The 25,173-nt window shown below is 46.8% G+C and overlaps 2 protein-coding genes across 5 annotated transcripts in view; one reads left to right on the forward strand and one right to left on the reverse strand.

Annotated features, from left to right (window-relative positions):
- Positions 1-1,712: 1,712 nt before the first annotated feature.
- On the reverse strand, positions 1,713-17,195 carry SFXN2 (sideroflexin 2). 4 transcript variants are annotated; one of them, XM_037497122.2, is made up of 13 exons: positions 17,115-17,195; positions 11,332-11,370; positions 10,922-11,104; positions 10,596-10,766; positions 9,719-9,817; positions 8,644-8,719; positions 8,254-8,339; positions 6,979-7,039; positions 6,621-6,687; positions 5,940-5,989; positions 5,563-5,612; positions 3,915-3,962; positions 1,713-3,124 (listed from the first exon to the last, which is right to left on the reverse strand). In XM_037497122.2, exons 3-13 carry the CDS (start codon positions 11,080-11,082, stop codon positions 3,025-3,027), a joined length of 969 nt encoding a protein of 322 aa, XP_037353019.1. In that variant the 5' UTR covers positions 11,083-11,104; positions 11,332-11,370; positions 17,115-17,195; the 3' UTR covers positions 1,713-3,024. The 4 variants fall into 4 exon arrangements, with proteins under 4 accessions (XP_037353019.1, XP_037353018.1, XP_037353020.1 ...); XM_037497121.2 differs by lacking the exon at positions 11,332-11,370; XM_037497123.2 differs by lacking the exons at positions 11,332-11,370; positions 17,115-17,195 and adding an exon at positions 16,767-16,967.
- A 205-nt stretch (positions 17,196-17,400) lies between these two features.
- Positions 17,401-25,173, forward strand: part of ARL3 (ADP ribosylation factor like GTPase 3) — a 32,748-nt gene continuing 24,975 nt past the window's right edge. Inside the window, exons 1-2 of the mRNA XM_037496224.1 lie at positions 17,401-17,528; positions 23,114-23,257. Coding sequence (XP_037352121.1) covers positions 17,526-17,528; positions 23,114-23,257 — 147 coding nt within the window. The 5' untranslated portion in view covers positions 17,401-17,525. The remainder of the gene's footprint in view (positions 17,529-23,113; positions 23,258-25,173) is intronic.

Consider the following 25,173-nt stretch of genomic DNA (forward strand, 5'->3'; position numbering starts at 1 on the left):
GGGGTGGTTCTTCGGTTCCCGAGCTTCATTGGCCCCTGCCCTTCGCCCATTAACCAAGAAAGCTGTCCATCAAATCTAAGTTCCGCCTCCTCAGAAACCGTAATCCAGCCAATGAAAAGTAGAGGAAGCCGGGCCATCTTGAATGCTGCACAGCCGTGTGAATGCGACCACTCCGCCGAGAGTGGCGGAAGTAGCTCCAATGGGGGCGGGGCCACCTAGAACGTGTATTGACAGGCTGCCTCAGATGCAGCCATCTTGAGTGTGGCGGAAGTACTAAATCTACAGCTTGCTAAGAAGGCATATGGTGATTCTAAAAGGCTTTGGAGAAAGAAGTTATTGGGAGATAACCAAACATTTGAAATAAGTTGAATCCGTTTTAAGATTTTTCTTCCTGTAATTTTGATATATTCGCTGTTTTGTTTTGGCTAATGCCACCAGATGTTTTTTTCCTTTGGCATGGACTGATGGACTATTTTCCAATAATAGGACTGTCATACTGGGCATTCATGGAAAATGCTGCTGACTAACTATGGCATCTCCTACTCATAGTTCTTCTCCTCCCTGCTCAGCTACACCCTCCTTTCCATGGAACAGGGAACCTGGAACCTCCCCTTTTCCTGGGGACCACCTTGTTACAATATCTTGATAGCCCTCACCCCTCCCACCCCCACAATATGATCTTTGAAAACAGGATGCTGAGTTAAAGAAGCCAGACTCAGGACCTCCCTTGTGGTGTCAGGGGTTAAGACGCAGCACTATGAAGCTATCTGCAGCCACTGCAGCAGGAGTTCTAGCCCCGGACAGGAAGGTGACCCACATGGCGCAGCAGATCTCTCCTGTCTCTCCAGCTGCTCCCCTCAGCAGTGTATTTCAGTAGATCTGCATGTTTTGCTCCTCACTCTGTCTCTGGTGAATCCTCTCACCCCAAACACCTCTGGCCTGTACTCCAGTTCTTATATACATAAATAAATCTTAAAAAAAAAAAAAAAAGCCAGACTCAGAAGGCTGCACACTATGTGATTCCACTGATACGCAATGTCCAGAACAGGCACATCTATAGAGATTGAAGGTAGGATTAGGGGTGTGAGGCTAGAGAATAGAGAATAAGGGGAACTTGGAATGGCTACCTGGTCTCCTGGACCGGGTAGTCCCTCCCCTGGCCCAGTCTAATCTTTCCCTTCCCTTTCCATCATCCCTTCTCACCCCCTGCTCTCCTTCTGGGACATCCAAGTGAATTGGAAAGACCTACCTTGGGGGGTGGGGGGGGCATAACAAAAATGCTCTGAAATTAGTGGTGATAGCTACACAACTCTATGACTATTAACATCCAGTGAATTGTACATTCTAAAAGTATGACTTTATATGAATTTTAACTTTTTAAATAAAACTGCAGACAGTACCAAGTAGAAGACCCTCTCTTCAGACCAGTGATCCTTAAAGTGTGTCCCCAGACCCAAGTAATCAGCATCACCAGGAAATGACCTGAAATGTAAATTCTCAAGTTCCACCTAAGAACTACATCATTAGAAATGCTGGGGATATGACCCTTCAATTTGGGTGTTGACAATCCCTCTAGGTAATTCTGATGCAGGTGCAAATCACTGCTCCAGACTAAGGGAGGCATTATGTAAAGGGCCAGAAAGTAAATATTTTAGGCGTAGCATGCCACATAAATAGACTGTCACATACTTTTTATTTTTTACAATCCTTTATAAATATATAAAAACCATTCCTAGTTCCCAGGCACTATAAAACAGTAAGAGGCAAATTTGGACACCAGAGCCAGTGTTCACAAACTCCTGCTCAGGAGCAGCACATTGCCACTCAGGAAGATCTCTGCAGCTTTTCAGCAAAGACAAGTGGCCCTTTTCTCTGTAATAAGGGAAATGATCAGTGGTCTCCCAGTGTCAGTTTCCCCTTTATTGAGATACCCTCCTACATGCCAAGGCCAAGGTTAAGACCAGATCCTGCTTTCCAGTCAACCTTTATTAACTCACTGCAGACAATTCAGTGTGCTCAAAAAATTTATTCAGTTCACAGTGATCCTCTGAATTGTTGGAAAGTTCTACTAAACAAAAACTCATCCAGACATGGACCCAGGTAAACCACAACGGCTCCCCAGGGAAGCTTGAGCCATTGCCTGGAGCAGCCGAGTTGGGAAAGGGAGGTAGCAGTGATTTGCTGTATGTCCTTTAAGACTTTGGTCCTGGTTGATTTCCTCGTAGAGGTATCCAAAAAAAAAAATTCCTTTCCTATTCAGTACATGCCAGTCTGTCTTTGGTGTTTAACCCAAGGGGCTCAGGAAGGGAGGTGGCTAGGAAATTACCCCCATGAAAATAGTTAATATCTATCCACATCCTTTTTAGTCACAGTCAGTGGATTTTTCTTTCAAACACAAAGAAGTAAAATCAGACAGGATTTAGGGGAGGGGGAGAAAGTCAGTGTTAACAGAGAGGCTGGAAGTCCCAGGAAACCGCTGCCTGACAGTGACCTTATTTAGCACTAAGAACTCCTAAGTGACTGATAAAGTCAAAGTTAGCAGCACTCCCAAAGTGGCTTTTCTCCTGGGGGCAGCAGGGAGGAGAATGGGGAAGGGTGGCTGTGAACCCCAGGGTGACACTCCCCACTCTCTCTTCCTAGGTTTGCTAAGGCTGATCAGCTGAAAGATTGCACAGCTTGAGAAAAGATGAAGAGAAAGGGGAGAGGGAGCTTCTTTTTATCCCAGAGGCTCCTCCCCACTTAGACTGGAACTAGCATCTCAAAAGTTTTCTAATTTTCCAAAGAGTTTTCTTGAGTATTTATCCCACATGTCAGCAACCTATCCAAGAGGGAGAACAAGGCTGAGCAGGTAGCAGACTGAGGACTTGGTCTTTCCCCTCTTGTTCATTTTTATTCCCTGGAGTCCAACAAACCAGTGGCATCCTCCCACCTATCCAAATCCACCCTGGTTTTCAGGCCCAGTGGGCAAAGGAGTGAGGGCACAGCTAGACATGTGGCTAAGGAGGAGCTGGTGAATATGGCCACTTAGAGACCCTTGTTGAAGTAGACATAAGGCACAGGTTCTCCATACTTGGTCCTAATGGTGCCTTGGAGCTCTGGTTCCAGTGAGGAAACTGGAAATTTGCTGAAAAGAGAAAAGGGGGTGACAAGTATATACCTGGACAAGAAGCAAATTACCCTCAGATAAAGTCAACTCGAATGCCACCTCCAAGCAGCCCTTCCTGATTTTTCCATCAGAATTACTAGTGGCCTTTGTACACTACGATGTGTTACTTTTACCTCTACCAGACCAGTCTTCATTCTCCCTGGTGCTAAACTTCCATCTTCCCTGAAGATTACAATCATGGTGCTTGGAGATGTCTAGCAGGTAACTACCAAACAAAGAACCCTAAAGAAGGAAAATTAAGAACCTCCTCTGTATATACTGAAACTACCTGGTCTCCTGGAGCTAGTCCCTCCCCTGGCCCAGTCTAATCCTTCCCTTCCCTTTCCATCATCCCTTCTCACACCCTGCTCTCCTTCTGGGACATCCAAGTGAATTGGAAAGACCCACCTCCACCCTTTGGCAAACATGAGCCAAAATAAGTACCTATTCTCTTGTTCAATTCAAAGACCAGATCCAGCCAGGGGAGATGGAGCTAAATTCCCAAGCAACAGGATCAGAAAGTCTGGTTGTTCCCCCACCTCCTCTCCAAGGCAGCCCTTGCCCTACTGGGAGGAAGCAACTCATCCCTCTGCGTGGAGAGCTCAGGTATACCATCCATCCACAGCTATGAGCTCAGAGTTCAGGCTGGCGGGCCTTGTCCTCAAACACATGTGCCCTCCCGGCCCTCTGCCTCCATGGACAGCAGGCACGTCAGGGAGGGCAGGGACAGAGTGTCCAATAAACAGAGTGAGGAATGAACAGCTGATACCATGTCTGCGGAAAGAGCCCACATGCCACTGGCACCATGAAGATGAGGCTGGAAGGAAGGAGAAACCAGAGTTTAGGGGGCTTCTTATCACAGGCCCACCCACACCCCCTCCCTGAGGTCCCAAAGGATGAGGGAGATACCCATTCACCAGGCCTGCCTTCCGGCTGGTCCCAGAGAGCCCTCCCTTCAGTCTCCTCTTGGTCTCCCAGTGCTGGGACACCCAATATGGCACAGGATAAAGTCACCCCCAGTACCCCCACCCATCGTGAGATAGCCACTCTGTTTTCAAGCAGATGAAGCCAGTGGAAATACCAGGAGTGTGAGCAACAGCAGCCCTAAAGGCCCCAAGCACCTGCTGAGGTTGGGGAGAGCCAGGGAGAGGCAGGAAGCGACCCCAAAGCCCTGCCCCCTACTCACTGGACACCTAGTCTGTTAGATACCAGTAAAGAGCTGAGTTTCTAAGCCTTTCTGGGCAAATCATTTGGGGAACAGTTTAAAAGGCAAAGCTGATTCAGCAGATCTGGAGGAAGGTTTGCAAGTCTTTATATTTCCAACAAGTTCTCTGATGATGAGGGTCCAGGACCATGTCTGACAGATTCCAGGAATCTAACAGGCCAGAGTTGCTATGCCAGCTTTGCCACTTACTAGCTGTGCACTCTTAGGCAAGTTCCCTCTGAGCCAGCGGAGGTCCCTTGCAGGGTTCCTGCCTTCACAGGAGACCACACATGCCAAGTCCTGCTCATGGTAACTGCCCATTCAGGACTAAGTCACTTAGCAGAAGCTGCTACAGTGTGATGTCAGCCTGGGGCATGAGCGTGGTCCTATCTCAGCTCAGGTACCGCCAGCTACACCCCAGACGAGTTTCTTAATCCTGCTAAGCCCCAGATTCCTCATTTGTAAAAGGAGATCATGTCAGTACAGATACCTCTAGGGCTCAGAGAATTCAGTGAAATTGTAGCTGTGAAGGATTAGCACAGAGGGGACACCAAGAAAACATCCAGTGTCAGTTGCTGTTGTCACCCACGTGATATGGTCACCTGTGACACGTGCAGCCAACAGCAGGCACCTGAGAATGCCTTGTATGTTTCCTGACAGCCCCAGGTTGTCTCATCATTTTTGAGGTGTCATCATCTACAAAGGGGATTTACTTGTATGGACACAGAGTTGCCACAGGGCACTATGGGAGTCAGGGTGCACTGACTTGGCTGATGCCGTAGTGGGCTGGCATGTGCTGCCACCTGCATGTTAGTGGACACTTTTACCTTCTCCACACATGACCCTCTCTTTTTGGGGATATCTTTTTGGGGATGGGACTATCTCACCATCTTTGCCTCTTCTCTAAAACTGCTGCAGAAAATAAGTGAAATAAAATTAAGTAAATAAAACTGCCCCTGACCATGCGATCCTGGGCGAGGAGGGCACCCAAGCACATTGCTTCCCACACAGATGTGTGCACAATGCCTGGCCAGCCTGGCATCCCCCCAAAAGATGAGGCTAGAGCTCTGCAGAGGAACCAAGGATTCCTGAGGAGCTTGGGCACTCCGAAGTCAGGGAAAGGACCACATGCTCAGCAACATGGGTGACAGGAGAAGACACTTCGGGGGCGGCAGCCACCACAAACCCCAAACCAAGAAAACGCGATACTCACAAGCACCCGCACAGCATGACCTGCAACGGTCCATGCAGGACCTTGACTTTCTGCACAAGAACAAACGAAAGAGAGACACACATGGGGTTTCTATGCCTCACAGGAACCCCACATCCGCCCTGCCGCCAGCCACCCAGAGTGCACCAGTGGGGACTGACAGCCTTGCCCTGAATGTTGGGGGCGGGGAGCTTTCCTTGCACTCTGCAGACAGGACCAAGAAACAGACTATGGTGTGGGAAGCAGGTGGCCCGCAGGGTTTGGTATGGGTCCAACTTGAGTGGGATGAAGGGAGGCAGCAGAGGGAAGGACAGGAGGTCAGAAGCCTGGGGCACAGTTATGGCTGGCGACTCTGGGAAGACAAAGAGAACCCCACACACCTTCATGAAACGCAGTTTCTCCAGCTGTTCCATAACGATGGGCAACAAGACTGGAAGAGACCAGGGAGGAACTGAGTGGGCAGGGCTGGAAGGCTCTCCCCAAGCCCCCTTGCCAAAGTCAGATCAAGGACTGAGTGATTCTTCTTCCTTCCCCAGAAGTTTCAGAAAGTGCTTTTCATTGGGGAGAAGAATGGAGGATGGCGTTGGCATGACCACCTGACCTGTGACCCCCAAGTGCTGGCAGAAGGGTGCTTTCCAAACTTCTGAACCAGAAATCTCTAATCATAAGAGGACACATGCCACAGGCCCAAAGCACCCCTCCCCAACACAAAACTATCTCTGAAGGCTCATGCAAGTAAGTTCTAGACCCTCTCTGCAATCTGCGCCCCCTCCAGAGGCAGACGGGCTACAGTTTGTACCACTGTCTCCCCAGCACCCACACTGGGCCCAGCAATTGAAGGTAGTGATGAATATTTGTCCAATGCAAATAACCCCCCTCCCCAAACCTCTGATTAATGAATGTTCCAGGAAGGGGGGGGGGGATTCTCAATGACTTTCAGGGCTCTGCAAACATGGCAGTAGAAGCTGGGGCCCCACCTCCCCACCCAAAAGCGAAGTGTGACTGAGGTCTCCACTGTGTTTTCCAGGGTACCCCAGGATGGAAGGGTTTCCCCATCTTACTCATGCCAGGGGCTGCCATGGCAATCCGAGAAATAACCACTTGAGTGATGCCGACAATAGCAGCTCTCTAAGGACAGAAAAGAGTCAATTGTCAGGCATGACCTTATCCAGGATACAGGCTGTGTGCAGGTCAGTGTCACGGCCAGAGACTGAGTGACCTCACCTGACCCTGGTCCACCCAGCCAGAACTTTATGGTTCCCAGACCAGCAATGATGGCTAAAGGACAGGAGAGGCATGTTGCGGACAAAGAAATGTTGGGACAGTTGGGATGAGGTGGAGTCAGGGCTTAGACCAGTAAGGGCAGGACAGAGTATGAGCCAGAATTCCCTCTCCCACGCCAAGAGAGGCTCTGCTCACCCGGGAGTGACCGATCTCATTGTGATTCTTGTCCTTCACGCAGATGCCCTGGATGAGTTCCCTAAACAAAGACAGGAGAGGCTGTACTTGGGAAAGTGCCCAAAGCCTGCCAGTGATGATGTGACAAACCAGGGGGCCAAGACCAGGGCACCTGAGCTCTAGGAAGCCACCTCCTGCAACCTGGCCTTGATCTTCCTTCTGCACCCCAGTGAGTGGTAACTCCAAAGTGACAGTGGGCAGTTTGAGGGCAGCAGTTAAGAGAGCTGGGTCAAATCCTGAGGTTGAGGGTAAGGGTTTGCTCTTATACCTGCTAGACTCAGTTACCCTCCTCTGCAAAATGGGGATCATCCTGGCACCTGGTGAGGACTCAGCAGGCAAATGCCTGTAGGGTGCTTAGCCCAGCGCCACACACTGAAGAGCTGCTCTGGCTATAATGCTCAAGTCAGTTTTTGACAGCATTCAACCCAAGACCAGGTAGGTGGCTGGAACTCATTCATTTATTGGGAAGGAGCAACTGGATGGGAAAAGAAATGAGGAGAGGAGCAATGCATGTGCATGGCTACTCTGGGCGTGTGCTCCTTCTGCAAGGGCCACTGGGATCAATTTCCACTTGCCAGCACATTCCCAAGAAATTATAAATTGTTGACAATGGAGATGACAATGAAAGGGATGACAGCAGTGGCTGCCTGACAGCTCACACTTACATAGCATTTGTAACATGTTCTAGGCAATGTTTTAAGTGGACCATGTATATCACATCATTAAATTTCACAACAGAAGAACAGTTACACTTTCTCTAGTCAAGTACAAAGATTGCAAGGCACAAGGTTTCAACTTTGCAGCTGCTGAGCTTAGAGCTGGGTCCCTGGGAAACATTTATCTAGTCCTCTGGCTTCTTTCAAAGCAGCTGTTCTGTCTTTGGAAACCTCACTTTGCTACATTTCCCTCTGTGAAATACAGGGCTTCGGTGAAGGACAGTGTTTACTACTTAAAGAGCTGCAGTGGAAAACTCAAGATCTAGTATAAAACCCCACAGGTCCACCCTATCTGCCTCAGCCCGTAGCATCCAAAAATGACTCCCAAGCACTCATCATTTGACTATGATTAAACCTTAGTCACTGCCATTGCTGGAGCTGTCGCTGCTGGAGCAGCCAATTCCCAGGGACCCTTTGAAAGTGCCCAGCTCAGCCCCAAGAAGCCACTCATTGCCTTGGCTTCTTGCCCCGCCCTGCTAACCTTGTGGCTTATGAGGAGGAAAAGGGATCCTGTACTCACTGCTGTCGCATCATTGGTATGTTGACACAATTAGCTGCGGCCACAGCAGCAAAGGGCACCCAGCGGCCCACCAGGGGTGGAGCTCTCTGTGGGGAGAGGGAACAATTCTGTTCTTCTGGGTCATTGATGGTGGGAGCGGAGGGGACTTAAGGACATAAAACAAGACATCGGGTCTTACTGCCACAAATCTTGCCATCCAGTCTGGGAAGCCCAAACTCCCTCAAAGGCCTGAGGAAAAACCAACCTGGGGACAGAGCTGCTGTATTTCCCACTACTTGCTGGGTTCTCCATACCCAGCTCACCCAGGCAGGGGAAACGGAATGGGGAGCTTTCCACAGGACTTTGCTGCCCCCCAGTGGCCGTCATGGGTATAGCGGCCCCAGATCTTACCTTTGTCAACATGTTCATGCCCACAGCAGTGGCCACAGCGGTGGTGGTGGCTGTGACGTAGGAAAGGGCCATCTGCCTGGTGAGGGAGAGAGATGCTTGGCAGTTGGAAGCCCTATTGGCTGAGGGCAAGGACATGGTTTGATTGATAAAGTCTGGAAACAAGTTTCCATGAGCTCTGTCCCCAGCCTCATCTTGTGACCTCTGCCACTCACAATGCTTTCTTTTACTAATTTTTTTTCCAAAGATTTATTTATTTATGCATACAAGAGCTGGGGTACAGGCCAGGGATGCAAGGGGTGGGGGGGGGGTGAGAGGACTCACCAGAGGCAGAGTGGGGAAGAGAACAGGCAGACTGACTGAAACACACTGCTGAGGGGAGCAGCGGATGATACAGGAGAGGTCTGCTGAGCCATGTGGGTAGCTCCCTGGCCGGCCAGGGATCAAACTTGTGCTGCAGAGGCTATGGATAGCTTCACAGAGTGGTGCTTCACCCCTTGTGCCACCAGGGAGGCCTTCTTTTACTGATTTAAACATGCCCAGCTCTTTCCTGTCTTAGATTTTTTGCATGCTGCTGCTCCAGAGAACTCTTCTCTAGTTAAATCCTTATCCTTCAGAACAATGTACTGTTCAAGCTCTACAAAAAGGACTTCCCTGACTAGTCCGTGTAACAGACCACGGTTCTCTGGCTTCTCACCCTGTTTGTTTCATTAATGGCAGAGTGTATACCTCAGATTATTGTGCATGTTTTCATAAAGATCCTTAAACTCCACAAGACCACACCTGTCTTACTCTAATGGATCCCCAGCAGCTAGAACTATGCCTGACACATAATACACACTCAAGAAATATTTGTTGACTGAATCAAAGAACATTTGGAATTGTTCTAGGAAGAAGATATTCTCCTATTACTCAGCTTAAGAAAATACTTCCAAACCCAAAAAAGGGAGAGTTGATCACCTGCCCGGTGCAAGCCCCATGGAGGAAGAATAAACAGGATAAGAGAACCCTTTGGGGCCCAAGGGAACAGCCATCTGCTCCAGACCCATGTGCACTGCCCAGAGTTCAGGTCACCTACCTCTCCGATGTGGGGGAAGCGGCATTCCTGTTGGTATAGTTGACTAAGGCATTGAAGGACTGGTTCACCCACTGCCAGAAGATCACCGCCGGCATGGTCCTACCAGTGAGGGGACCCCAGAGAGCAAGATGGAAGGGATGGCCTGGTGGACACCAAACCACATCACCTGCTGTTCCCATGCTGTGGATGCAGCTGGGCTCCCACACAAGCAGGCCCTTCTGCCTGGAATATCTGGCCCTTCTCTGTTCAAGGCAAAATCCTGCTCTGTTGAGAGATCATTTCCTCCTGGGAACATTCCTGACCCTTCTCTGCCCTGCTCCCACAAGCCCATACTCTCCCCCAACCTACCACTCAGAAATTGGACTGTAACTGTTTACTTCTTGGTCTCTTCAGAAACACTGGGCAATCCTTGAGGGGAGGAACTAAAGTCTTTATATTCCCAACACCTGGTCCAAGGCCTGGCTCAATAGCCAGACAAATGTGTGAGGTGGGAGGAGAGGCAGGTGGAGGGAGGGAAGAGAGGGAGCGGGAGGAGTCGCATATCCATAGCTACACAAGTTTATTCTCTCCCCACTGGACCCTGAGAGTCTTCTTATTTTTCTTTTTTCACTTGGGAGGTACTTTGGGAAGCGGGAGTTGGGAGAGTTTATTTGATGAGAGTTCTAGAGAAGACAGCCCTCAGCACCAGTATGTCCTGGCTGTGTGAACTCAGACAAGTCACATAACCTCTAGGATTAAACGAGACAATACATATAAAGAATTTAGCACAGTGCCTGACCTCTGGAAAGGGGCCATAAAGATGGCTGTTGTGATTACCACATGGCTTCCTGCCTAGTGGAGCCACATGCCAGCCTGTGCTGTGGGCTCCCTGGCCTACCTGTAGAATTGGAGCATGAAGCCTGTGATGATCATGCCGCCCGGGACCTGGAAGGACATCCGCCCAATGACATTCATCTTCTCCCCGGTGTCAGGGTGGAAGGCCGAGTCATACAGCTTTTTAGCATATAGCAGCTGCTCCACTTGGGTGCCTGGGGGCACGACTCCCATCCTGCCCCCCAAGAATAGGCAGAGTTACCTCCTGGCCCCCCTGCCAGTCACCTTGTGCCTCCCTCCTTCCTAAGACCTCTGCTCCTCCCCAGCATTGGTTCCCACCTGCTCCCATCAACACTGGCAGTGTCTCCGGCCCCTGCCCCAATCACTCACCTGCTCTTCTCCACCATAATCTTGGCCCAGTCCAGCTCCTGCTCTGGTACCAGGACAGTGCGGGGGTCCGTGATATTGAAGAAGTGCTTCACCCGCCCAAGGAAAGTGCTCTGGTCCCAACGGGGGGCATCGATGTTAAAGCCAGACAGGTCAGCCTCCATCTTCCTCACACAAAACTGGGGACTTCAAAGACAGAGGGAAAATAAGGATTTCCCCAATACGAAAGCCTTCTCTGGATGTCCTGAGCACCTCCCACTGGTGTAGATCAACCAGCATCATCTGACTTGTTTGGGAAGGTCCCAGTGACAGGCCGCCAGACTGAGTGATCAGGCACCAACGCATGCATCCTGGTGGCCAAGCCCTGTGCTTGATCATGCAGTGGCAGGCTGGGGCAAAGGAAAACTCAGTACCTGTCCCTTGACGAACCTGACTGGGTAACAAGAGCCCACCTAGGAGATAATACATAATATTAGCAACAGCAAGCACAGGAGGCAAGAGAGCAGAGATGAGAGCATGACAATACAGGCGCCTTCCAGAAGAAGCAAACAGACTTATCTGAAAGATGCAGAAGGTAGGGGATCACAATAGGGTAGAAACAATCACTTATAAAGGTGGAAATAAACATAGCATGATTACTTTCGTCATTTGAGTGTATGTGTGAGTATGTGTGAGCATATGCACATGTGGTACATGCCTGCCCTGGGAGAGACCCCTGGCCACAGTTATAAGTAAGGCATCATGTCTTCCCTCAAGGAATTATAGAATGGGTGTGGGGGCAGGATGGGGGAGTGGTAACACAGCAGGGCAGCAGTGTAATCAGTACTGCTGACAGACACTGGAAGTAGTGGAGAGCCACTGAAGAGGCAGGCAGTTGGGAAAGAAAGTCCTGGAGGAGGGGCCATGCAGGTGCACCTACGGCTGGAGTACCTCAGGGGGGCCTAGCCCTCTTTTGAAAGGATTCCATCTGATTAAGTCAGGTCACCCAGGATAATTTCCCTTCAGATTAACTCAAATATAACCAATTAGGGACTGTGGTTACATTCACAAAACCCCTTTCCACCACAACTAAATTTAGGTTGGATTAGATAATTGGAAGAAGGTATGTTGTGCTACAAAGTGGCTGCTTCTCTCCCCCACCCCCACCTCCACCTCCACTTCTAACTAGAGACAAACTTACCAGAGACAGAACTTGTGTGTTTTCTTTGACACATAAAAGATACCTAGAATCTTTTGTTGACACATAAAAGAAACCTAGCCTGGGGTTTCTGACTTGGGCATTAAGGAACTAAGGCAGAGAACTTATAGAAAAAGAAGCTTTAAGGAGGAAAACATGAATTTGGTTTCCATACACTGAGTTTCAAGTGACATGGGACTTTCTTAAAACCAGTCTCTGTTCTTCGCAAATGCCATTCCCTGTCCAGAAGACTATTCCTTCCCCCTTTCACTAAATACCACCTACTCATCCTTTTTATTTTTCTCAGGAACAATTTTCATCTTTACTTCTATACTTTCTACTTGATTATTTGTTTTACAGTCATCTATATCCAGAAGCCCTTACAGAACTGACCAACCAAACTTGTATCTAGATATTTTGAAAAGGAAACATTACTGATGGGAGCCACGTGCCTAGTAAAAAAGAAATACTTCATATTAAGCAGTAAAGTGAAAGAATTCTACCCAAACTTCCTCTTAATATATACCCACGAGTGACTGCAGTTGCGAGGGACACTATAGCAAAGCCACCTCTGAATAAAGAGCAGTCTTAAAAGCATTGTTAGCATCTAATTTCAAACCTCCCACCCCATAAAAAAAAAAAAAGTAGCCTTCTCTCTAAAGATAGTCCTGAGTTCCTTTCAAGAAAGCACCTCCTCATCCTTCAGATCTCGGCTAGACTCTCCTTTCCTCAGGGAATACTTCAAAGGACACTTTTCCTCCTTCTCCGGCCACTAGACAAGCAGCTCTGCCCTAAGTCCTCTTAGCTCCCGTGTCTCTTCAGTGTTGTGCTCGGCTGCAGCACAACAGGGGGGGCTTTATCTTAGTGTCAACCTTCCCCATTAGGCTATAAGCTCCTTGCGGCCAGGGCTTGCGTCGTTTTGCTCACCACAGTGCACTAGTGCCTAGTTCAAGACTTCAAGTATTTGCTCAGCAAGAAGTCCAGTTTGCCAGAAACTAGATATTTAGCTCGAAAGAAAGCACAGAGGTCTGGGATAGCGGCAAACAGTGAGCCAGCAGCACAGCTGCCATTATGATGAAGCTTTATAATGAGAATACACAGAAAAATTAAAAATTAAAGGAAGCCCCCAAAGATGCAAAAGAACAACCAGAGAAATGGGAGAGGGAGTAGCCAATAAATGGGATCAAGGGAGAGTAGGGTCCTAGTTTTAGAACTCTTAGTAGAGTGAGAGACTTCCACAAGCCGCTAAGCTGGGGCTAAATAGTCTCCCTGCCAGAAGCCTGCACAGGAGAGGCCCCACACGGAGTTTCCACAGTAATCTTGCCTGACACCACCAGAAACCTCTGGAGGAGCCAGAAGCTAGACAGATGAGTCCACTGCCAGAACTCTGACTCCCACTCCACCACAGACCCAATAGAAAGCTCCCCAGGCTGGTTCAAAGACCAAGGGCACATCACCCGGAACCAGCCCACCTCAGGAGGCGAGGGAGAAAAAGGTCACTCGCACTGATTCTGCATGAAACAAATAGGGGTCAGCCTGGCCAGCAAAACGCACGCTGCCTCGGCTTACAGAGTCCTCCAGGAGCAACTGCTATGGCTTACCCTACACACACACCCCCCACACCCCCAGAGCCCTCCTTCTTCAATCCAACATTGGAAAGCCCTCTGACTTTCACAATGGAGGCACTTCTACCAAGACGGGGTAATCATTTGCTAATTATGCAAGAATCTTTGCTTTCATTACTAAGGTCAGATAGGAACTGCCCAGTCCCTCTCTTACATAAAATATCAGGCTAAAAGAAAATCTAACTTCTCTGTCTGGGACATTTTCCTCCATACCCATTGCCCCAAGAGGCATAGATCTATGACTCCTTCAAGGTAAATTCCAGCCCTTCTGCTTTATCTCCTATAGTATTCTTTGTCCTCTGCATGTTGGCTTTTACAAGTGTTACTTTTTTGTTATTTACAGTGATTTGTGTCAAGTAGGAGTCTCTTGACATACTGTAAGGTTCATACTGTAGCTTTTATGTGCTTTTTAAAAGTACTTACTGCCTGGGGCCTCCCTGGTTTCACAGGGGTTAAAGACACAGTGCTATCAAGCTATTACCAGCCACTGTGACATTAGTTCAATCCCTGGCCAGGGAGCTACCCACATGGTGCAGCAGACCTCTCCTGTCTCGCTCACTGCTCCCCTCATCAGTGTATATCAGTACATCTGCCTATTCTGCTCCCCACTCTGTCTCTAGTGAACCCACTCACCCCCTGCACCTCTGGCCGACACCCTAGCTCCTGCATGCATAAATAAATAAATCTTTTTTCTTTTTTTAAAGATTTATTTATTTATGCATACAAGAACTGGGGTATAGGCCAGAGGTGCGGGAGGGTGAGAGGATTCACCAGAGACAGAGCGGGGAGCATAACAGGCAGAAGGACCGAAAACACTGCTGAGGGGAATAGCGGGCAAGGCAGGAGAGGTCTGCCGTGCCATGTGGGTCTCTCCCTGACCAGCCGGGAATCAAACCAGCGCTGCAGAGGCTGCGGACAGCTTCACAGTGCTGTGCTCAACCCCCTGCACCACCAGGGAGGCCCTAAATAAAAAAATACTTACTGCCTGCTTGAAAAGCATTCCAACTCCTTGGGTTCTCTGAGCATCCTCTTTCAAGTCAAATTCAGAAAATGCCTTGGGGACAGAAGTAAGAGCAGGCTTCCTTGCACAAAGCTGCAAATATCCCACCTAACTTGAGGCCTATCTGGTTTCCAGATTTTCTTCCACAGTTATACATTCCCTCTTCCCACACCTGCCACATCAGGTATTTCCTAAAGCCACTCTCATATTCAGAGAGGTTCAGCTGCAGAACGAACATGGCTCCACTACTGGGAACAAGGGGTGAGATGGAAATCAAACAGGTGTTGACTGATACCTCTTTCCTCCTAGTATGGCTCCGACCTCCACTGAGCTAGCCTCGACAGAGTGTCATGGCACACATGGCTTTGCTCTAAGCGCTGTAGCACATACAGATGTGAACAACAAATAGATCCAGTCATGCTCATCTAGCTAGGGGCACCCAGATAGAGCCTCAATCCACAACGGTGGAAGGAACAAAAAGGAGACAACGGTCCACTACTCCTCAAAGAGCTCACTTGTCCCAGACAGAACTGATTTTCCCTAGCAAACAATATCAGAGAGGACAGGCTTCCAATCTTCTGGGGTATCCTCTGGCAAGAGAGGGGAAATACCCAAAATTTCCTTGTTTGCAACCCAGGTAGGGAGAAAAACAAAACATCATCACTGGTATTTGCATCAGAGGAAGATCAAGACAGCCAGACTCAGGAATAAAAACCACTGAGGCGGTAGGGCCTCCCTGGTGGTGCAAAGAGTGAAGTCTCAGGACTATCAAGCTATCACCAGCCACTGCAACAATGCACTGAGTTCAATCCCTTGCCAGGGAGCTACATGGTGCAGCAGACCTTTCCTGTCTCGCCTGCTGCTCCCCTCAGCAGTGTATTTCAGTAGATCCACCTGTTCTCTCCCCACTCTGTCTCTGGTGAATCCTCTCATCCCCAGCCCCCTGCACCTCTAGCTACACCCCAGCTCTTGTATGCTTAAATAATAATAAATCTTTAAAAAAGACCAAAAAAACACTGAGATGGTAAGGGTCGGAGTCAAAGCTGCCAAGAGCAAGTTGGAGAATGAGACTAATAATCAAAGAAGCAGCCCAGGCATCTGCCTATGTCGCTCAAGTGACTTCAAGGTCACCATGATATTAAACATCAGAGAAATCTGCCTTGCTTTTTTCACAAAACAAAAGGTTAGAGACAAGTCGATTACTGAGTACAGTCTCTGAATTCACCTTGCGCCTCCCTTAGTCAGGGCTCTAAACTCAGTTTTTCTACAATGATTTCAAGCAAGTATGCAGGTAGCAAATGTTTTAAAAACACTTTAATTGAATGTATAAGTAGGCAAGGACCATTCATAGGCCTAAGGAAATAGGCCTTCATTCCAAAACCCAAAAGCCCAAGTAAAACTATTAACAATAGCTAAGCCCTATAGAGCATGTCCTATGTCTAGGCAATGTTCTATGTCCTTGGCATGTAATAATTCATATAATCCTTACAAGAACTCAATGAGGTAGTTAAGAGGTACAGGCATCTGCAAACTTCCAGATGCATCATCTGCAACCATATTGCCAGCTCTTAAAAAGTTCTGAGTTTACATGGCAAATATAAACCCCTCTGTTCCTCTAACCTGGACAATACAGTCGTGCATGAAAGCACTTCCTGAACAGATGGACAGAAATGGATTCAAGTCCCAACTATCCGGCCCTTAACTAACATGCAGAGTTGTGAAATTAAATGACATCTTGTATGACAAGCATTTCATTTGCATCAGGGACTGGAAGATGTAATTTCCATAAGAAAAGATTTTGTTCCCTGCTGTGTCTTCAGAGTCTAGAACAGGACCTGGCACACATGAGGTAAATCTTCCTCCCCTCTTCGCGAAGAGTTAGCTGGAAGGTAGCACCCAGAATCCATCTCGCTCCTCCCTGACTGTTAGTGCAGCCAATCTTGGCCTCCTCGGAGCACATGAACCCGAGCTAATTCCAGCATTCCCCCCACCTCCGTCCCTCTCCCCCCCCAAAAAAACCGCCTTTCACTCCAGCTGTCAGCTCACCTCAGGGCTCAGGGACAATCCCCTGGGCGCTTTGCCCTCTGCCGCTTTGCAGTCTGCCACTACAGGGATTCCTCCATCCCTGACTCAGGGTGTGGGGATGGGCGCGCAACCCACAACGCCCGAGCCCCTCGCCTGGCACCCGAAGGCACTGGCGCCCAAAGGGAGAGGATCCTGGGCAGCGACTGACCGACCCCTCCTTGAGCCACATGGCTTCGACAGCTGAATGCCCAGCCAGAGCGCAGCCCGTGCGGGCAGGCAGGACACAGATCCATTCCCCGCCCGCCCGCCGGGGGCTCCTGCCGGGAGTGGCGGTAGCCGCGGCGGGCGGCTCCTCCCGAGGCCCCTCACCTGGTCCGGGAGGACTGCGCCGAGTCGCCGGCCCCAGGTGCGGTCCGCGTGGCAGGCCCGGCCAGCGCTCTCCGGGGCCTCAGCCCGGGAGCCGCCCCCAGGCCCCTCCCGGCCAATCCCCGGTCCTGCAGAGCTCGCCGGCCACGTGGGCGCGCTTCCCCGATCCCCGCGGGTCCCCCCAGCCCCGCCGCCCGGCTCCCCGCCGGCCGCCTGCGCAGAGGCGGCCCCTGGCGCGTGCGCACTTCGGCCCAGCGGCGCCGGCCCCGCCCCGTGTGCCGCCGCGCGCCCTCGCCGTGCGTGCGCGGACGTCGGGGGCGGCGCCGCGGCGGTTGCCCCTGGTAACGGGGGGAGGCTGGAGGAGGAGGAGGAGGAGGAGGAGAGGAGGAGGAGGAGGAGGGACTCGGCGGGAGGATGGTGAGTGTGGGGGCGCGGGCCCCTCTGCGGCCGGCCGGTCACCCTCCTCCGGCCCGCGGGCCAGGGCGGGGCTCTGCGCCTCCAGCCGCGGGGGGCTGGGGCGGCCTCCGCCTGCTGTCTGGGTCCCGGATTGGTTTCGGGGGTGGTGGGGAGCCCGAGGGTGGGCCCGGGAGGGAGACCCGGGCCTGGGAGGAAGGCGGGGCTTGCCGCGGGTCCGAGGCTCGGACGGGCTGACCGGGTGTGCGCCCGGCCCCGGGCAGAGCCGGGGCGCATCCCTGCTCGGGCTGGCGGGAGGGCAGATTCGACGAGCCGCGGGCAGCAGCCCCAGCTCGCAGGCTGGATGGTCCCAGGGAATCGGCCTCTCCGCGCCGCGGGAAAGTGGGGTCCGACGAGGGGGACCAGGCCAGAAGCAGCGAGAAGGGCTGGTGCTGCTGTCTTGAGTTCTTGCGGGCGGCCCCGGGGAGATCTGGCAGCCGAGCTCGCATCTTCCTTGCGACGTGCGGGCCTCTGGGGGGCGGGGGGTAAACCCCAGGACACAAAGAGGTGCCGCTTGGAAGGGATGCCCGGTGCATTTTACATGGCCTGGCTGTCTGCTTAGCGGGCGCGCTTCTCGAGTCCCGAGTTTTTTGTTTCTTGAGGGTTCTGCAAGGTCTGGTTGTTGGTGATGGCCGATTTTTTTGTTCAAGCCTCAGTCCACATGATAGAGGCAAATCTACTGACCGGGCCCTAGTGTTTCCTTCGGAGTCTGTTGCCACCGCCTTTTGCGTTCGTCCACACCAGAACCCAAGGTCTTCGTATCCGTTTCGGGTCCCGGACCAAAGAGAATGGACGAGTAAAACTGGATGGTCATTAGTTTCGGGCAAGCCATAATGGAAGCTTCCCAAATTGTGAATTTTGGTGTGTGACAGATTTCACCCTTGATACTCTGTTACTAGTTTGTTTCTGTGTAGTTAGTTAAAGGGTGTTAGACTGTAATTTAGTAGTTTTAGAACTAGTCAAAGAAAAATTTATTTTGAATTATTTAGAGCAGGTCGCTTGGCAAAGAGCCAGCATTGGCATTTAGAGTTTCTTCCCAACTTCATCCCCAGTCCCTTTAGGTTTTTAAAAATGTTGAACCTTTTCTGTTGATTTGTGAAGAAAACTGAATGTCCACAAGGAAAAAAAGTTATGTACCTCCCTTTGGTCAGATTATCCAATGCATAAGTTTTGATAGAAAAAAATCTCAATTGATTTGACATGATCACATTGTTAAGGAAGTAAAATTATTTGATCTGAAGTTGCCAATCACATTTCACACTTGCTACATTGCAGTTTTATTAACCTCAGGCTAAACAGATTTTTACATGTTTTCTTTTTATTAATCGTTTATACATGAGCTGTCCATTTAAAGGCTAAGTTTTTCTCAACAAATAAGTACAAGCATAAACATTTACACAGAAAACAACTAGAAATGAAATTAAAAAGACATGCCAACATAACAGAGAATGAGATGTCATCACAGATGAGAAACACATGAGAGCTGGCTAACTTTTCCTGACTTGTTTATCAATGAAGTGGACTGTGTAATTTCATGATTGTTTAATTTATAAGCACAGACCACAATAAATTAACCACTGGTCACATTTCCAGGTTCACACTGACTCTGCAAATCCACAGTGTACATATATATAGCGTTGTTGCCCACAACTGTTGTAGTCAGGGCTCACACAAAATCTTTTTTCCTTTTTTACCTAAAACAGATAATAAGAAATTTAAAACATTTCTTCTAGGTTCTTTGTCTGGTTTCCAAAATACATTGTTTCTTTCTCCAAAAGTGTGAACTATTCTTGGAACTGAAAATGGAACATGGAATTTAAATGGTCAGTGGGGCGGTGGCCTCATCTCTTCTCCCAGGAGGCCCTGTGGTAGCTGTATCACTGAGGAGTGAGTCCCAGGCTCTTTGTTTTTCAGCCTTCAGCTATAACTAATACATTTTTTTTTTAATTTGGGATATTGCAGCAAAAACCCATTATTGGTTTCTCTGAATATTGAAACTCATCGGTTTTACTGATTCCTTGCAATACCAAGCCTTTGATGAAATAAGATGGCAGTCATTTTAGCACATAACTCATCACTGTTATTTAGTAGATGATGCCTTCATTCAGGAATTAATTAGGGGATACTTTCTATGTAGGTAGACCCAGGGATAGTTATCAAGTATGTCCAACATTAAATGGTTGTTCCCAATAGTATTTATGTTTTCTTGTCAAAAAAACAATCAGATAAATGTTAAAAAAGAAACACAACTACTGCTGAGTGCCTACTATGTACCATGTTATACATATATTGCCTAATTTGATCTTCATAGCATCTTTTTTGAAATAGAAGTATTGTTCTCCAGAAAACAATGAAACTGTACCTGGGATAAAACCTACAGGGAAGTTGAATACAAGTCTGTGAAACTCTAAAGCCTGTAATGTTCTCTTCATTAGGACTCTGGTGAAATTGAAAACCACTCTATCTGTGGAGATGCCTATATATTGTTCCTTTATTTAGTAGAGAGGTAAGAACAAAGATGACAAAGTTTGAGTGAGGTTATTTCTCTCAAAGCTATAGGAGTTCCTGGAAATAAGAGCTCACTGGGCAGCACAGTTTTTTTTATTTAAGGAAATAAAAATAAAAGTCAGTTCCATTTGAGCGAGTTTGTAGGGAGGTGTGTACTCAACAAATGGCTTAATAATTTCAGTATTTAAATTTAAGCTGTTCCTCATAGCCACATGTACTTTTCATGTATTCATATATGTGGCACATTCCCTTCACATACTCCCCACCAGTGTCTTTGAATGCCCTAGTTTGTATCATTTTAGGTCAGTGCACCATGCCTCTGCCAGTAGGTGAGTTTAAGCTCATTTTGAGGCAGATAAAATGTCTGTAGGTAATAACAACTATTCATGATTTGCCTGTAAGAAAAGTTTGTTTAAATGTTTTGTAACTGGGCCTACCTTGGTGGCGCAGTGGTTGAGCGCTGGGCTGCTAGGCTGCCCGCAGCCTCTGCAGCGCTGGTTTGTTCCCTGGCTGCCGGCAAGGGTCCCACAAAAAAATAAATAAATAAATAAATAAATAAATAAATAAATGTTTTGTAACTGAGTCAAACCACTTCTGTCCACAAGAGCACAAATAACTTGTGTCCATGCATTCTGGTAACACACAAGATGCAATTAACTGACATTATTGTACCTTAAATTGCCTTTCTTTGCAATGTCTCTGGAGTACCCATCCCGCATAGACCATGTGTCTCATTACCATTCTTGGGGCACATTATGGGTGCTTAATGATAATTGAATAAATGGCTGTTTTGACCAGAAACATACTTTAGAAATGCACCTCCTTACATTTATACTGCAAAACTCAGTCCCCAAATAACTTCTAATGACTTCCCCCCTTCAATTGCCATTAAAATATGGATGTACAACATATAGAAAGAAGCAAAGAATAAACTATTTCTACTCTCTTGTATCCAGACTCTTGTGTCAGCTTACTTTGTACCTTACAGTCAGAACCCTCGTATCTATTAATATCCTCTTCCCTATTTAGCAAACCCTGATAATCCTATGATCCCCTGTCCTCAGTAGTTGGGTTAATATGATGCTTTATTGTATTTGCATTTATCTTGCCTAGATCATACATGAGATGCCATTTATTATCTTGCTGAAGAAAATATTAGCCAAACTTTCCTTTCTCTGTAATTTCACTTAAAGTTGAAGCATATGAAGTTATTGTTTCCCAATGAGAATTATGGGGAATTTATGATTTCTTTCTTACCTGTGCTTTGCTTCTCTCCTTTTAAGATGAATGTAAATTATATTTTCCTCTTAATTATTCAATATCAAATATGACAAGTGTGTAAAGTCAGCCTGTAGAAAGCAATATTTCTTAATGATTTTTGAAAAAGAGGCACTTGAAAAGCCTAAAACATTCATTTTGAATCTCAAAAATATTTTATAGAAAATGTATCTTCTTTCATGATTTCTAACTAGTAAATAATGCATAAGATCTATACTTGTACTGTCATTTAATGTACTGATGTGAAAAATTCCAGTTGTTGGAATTTTATTGGGAGATGTAATGAGGACATCTAATCAGGAACTCAGGATGAGTAGTACAATGTGTTTACCCTGTTCTTTGCCTTTTTATATCACCAGTTCCCTGAGGATTTTAGAATTCTAATTTTAACTATTCTGAAAGGTGGTATTATAAATGCAATGTAGGTAATGGAAGCCAGGGAGAATTCCATAGACTTAAAACATAAATACAGTTTTCAAAAACAGTGGTGTCAAAGTATTCAAGCCAGATAAGATAAAAACCAAGAGAGAAAGGAGATCATACCTTATTCAATAACAAAAATGAAAACCTGCCTATCTTTTGTTTATTGCTTGAAATCTATTCAGTCTCTCTTCCCCAAAAATTTTGGTATAGAATTTGTTTTCCTATCTTAAATCTTCAGTTTTATTTGTTGGAAAACAACTGAGGCATGAAAAAGTTAATGTGATCCTTAGCAAGTCAGTGCAAGTCAGTACAGTACTAAAAGTGGTGAACAGAGTTTGTGAGGTAGAAGGAATTCTTAAACAATTATGCATATTTGCATCTCATTGTCCAAAGACACTATTGTTAAGAATTAGTTCACAAAATTATTTGATCTTAGTGAACTAGATTGATTTGAACTGTTGCCTTGTACAGTGTGGATAAAAAATATGTAGCCATTTTATATAATTCTAAGATTTAGCTCGAAGGAATTTCAGCTTGAACCAGGAGATTAGATAATATGTCTTTTAAATTCTGGGATTCTTTGCCTCACTGAAACAAGATGGTCAGCTGTAGGACAGAACAAATAACTATCTTATGATATTTCTCTAATGTTCTTAGTTAAAAAGCAATATGGTTTATTTTCATCCATTAAAAAAATGAAAACAAGGGCCTCCCTGGTGGCACAAGGGATTGAGTATAGCACTGTGAAGCTGTCTGCAGCCTCGGCAGGCCAGGGAGCTACCCACATGGCTCAGCAGACCACTCCTGCCTCTCCTGCTGCTCCCCTCAGCAGTGTATTTCAGTCAGTCTGCCTGTTCTGCTCCCCACTCTTATCTCTGGTGAATCCTCTCACCCCACCCACCTCTGGCCCACACCCCAGCTCTTGTATGCATAAATAAATAAATCTTTTTTAAAAGAAAGAAAAGAAACTTGAGTCTAATAAAGGAGAAAAATATAAAATCAACTAACATCAGATGAGTGGTCTACTCTGAGAGTAGATAAAGGGCTTTGGGAACAGGAGTTGGGCAGTAGTTCATGCTCCCTGGAGATCTGGGGTGACTACTAAACTGGAATAAAAGAAGGAATAGGAATAAGCCATGCTGTTTACTAAGTTGCTGAATTTACTAAGTATTTCTGCCAAAACTTAGGAGGAAACAAATTGAATAAATGACATTAAAGTGGGAAGTGATACTATAAGCCCTCCACAACCAAGAACTTTTTTTCAAGGAGAAGACAACATTCTGATATCCAACAATATCAGTAACCCCAAAAGTAATCTCTCTTCTTCATGGTTGTTCAAGGGCTTACTCTCAATTTTACGCAAATTGAAAAGTGCACCAGACCAGGAGGTGAGAATCCTTCTCCTGGGCTTGGATAATGCTGGCAAGACCACTCTCCTGAAGCAGCTTGCATCTGAAGACATCAGCCACATCACACCTACACAGGTGAGCACTGCCTTGGCCGCCAGTACTAGTGTGACACAAGAAAGATGATAATAGCAGTAGGAAAGACAAAATGGGAAATACAGTTTTGTCCACTTCCAAATTTTGTTACTGAGAAATGTACGGTTTAAAAATAATCTGAGTTTTCAAAAAATTTATCAAGGGGTTCCATTCATAAGTGGTACTTGGAATAGAGAAATTCATAGAGACAGAAAGTAGAGTAGCAGTTACCAGGGCTGGAGAGAGGGATTATCAGGGGTTATTGCTTAATGGGTATAGAGTCAGTGTTGTAAGATGAAAAAAGTTCTATGTGTTGTATAGCAATCTATTTCCTTACTGCCACTGAATTTTAGGCTGAAGATGATTAAAATGGTACATTTTATGCTATGTGTATTTTACAACAATTTTTACAATAAATAACATAGGGCCTCCCTGATGGCACAGGGATTAAAGACAGTGCTATCAAGCTACTGCCAGCCACTAGAGTTCCATCCCTGGCCAGGGAGGAAGCCACAGGGTGTAGCAGACCTCTCCTTTCTCACCCGCTGCTCCCCTCAGCTGTGTATTTCAATGAATCTGCCTGTTCTGCTCCCTACTCTCTCTGGTGAATTCTCTCACCACCCCCCACACCTCTGGCTTACACCCCAGTTCTTGTATGCATAAATAAATCTTTAAATAAATAACATATATTTATCTGTATAAATATATGTGTACAGAGAGAGAGAGAGAGAGAGTCAGTTCCCTCAGGTCTGAGTGATTACTTTTTAAAAACTGTGCTATCTTCTCCAATTACGAAATTAATAGAGCAGAAAAGACAGAAAAAGTATAAAGGGAAAAAAACTAGAGAGTACTACAAGAAAAACTACTGTTAATATTTTAATGTGTATTTTTATGACTTTGTAAAATACAAATATATATATATATATATATCTCCATATTTTCAAATAAAAAAATGACCTGCATTTTTTAGTCTAGCCTCATCAACGCTTCTCTTTCCTAAGGCTAAGAAAGAGAATACAAAAGATAAGGCAGTGGGGGTGCTTACAGTTTGGAAGCTGAAATACAAGGCTTGATTGGAAGACCTCTAGTGGGTTTTCTTAGATCTTCTTCCCTGTAGGAAATCCTGAGAAATCTTTTCCTTTGTACAAGCCTTTGGGTTTGCTAGTGAGGGACTTCCATGTTGGTCTTAGTCACTGTAAAGTGTCTAAGCATTAGAGATTTTAGCAAAACCAGGGTTACTTAGCATTTTCTGTCACTGTGCTATGATAAGAGCTTGGTGTCAACTTTGAAAGACAGTGCTGGTGTATGTACTTCACTGCCTATGAACCTTAACTGATTCACAACTCTTTACAGAACATTTCAAATGCAACCAAAATGAGCAATTTTATAGCTTCTGAACAAATGTAATATATAGCCTAAGGAGGAGCAAATTACAGTAGTCTAGCCTAGGAGGGCTGAAAACATGTATTATTGTGTCAGGATTTCTGCCAGAAAAAGAAGAGTTAGAGCTTTTTGGTTTTGGTTTTGCTTTTTTAGTATTAGTAATAGGATCTGCCTCTCAAGAGCACCACTACCTAATAAGGCTTCCATCCTGCAAACTTGGAAATGAACTCTAAATTATAGATCCAAAGTTCCAATTCTAACTTTTCTGACTTTGATGTGTTATAGGTAACTACTATTTTATTATATCAAGGTTTCATATTTATTCTTTAAAAACAAGCCTTTATTGTGCTTTGTTTTATATTTTATATTTACTATATCATTGTAGTCAATTTAGAAAGTTATATCAATTGAAAAGTTAGAATTAGAAATCACCTATAGGGCCTCCCTGGTGGCACAAGGGGTTAAGATGCAACCGCAGCCACTGCAGCACGTGTATGATCCCCGGGCAGGGAGCTACCCACATGGCACAGCAGACC

The sequence above is a fragment of the Talpa occidentalis genome, unplaced genomic scaffold (assembly GCF_014898055.3).
Source record: "Talpa occidentalis isolate TD23 unplaced genomic scaffold, MPIMG_talOcc4v2.1 talOcc4.8, whole genome shotgun sequence".
Taxonomy (NCBI): domain Eukaryota; kingdom Metazoa; phylum Chordata; class Mammalia; order Eulipotyphla; family Talpidae; genus Talpa; species Talpa occidentalis.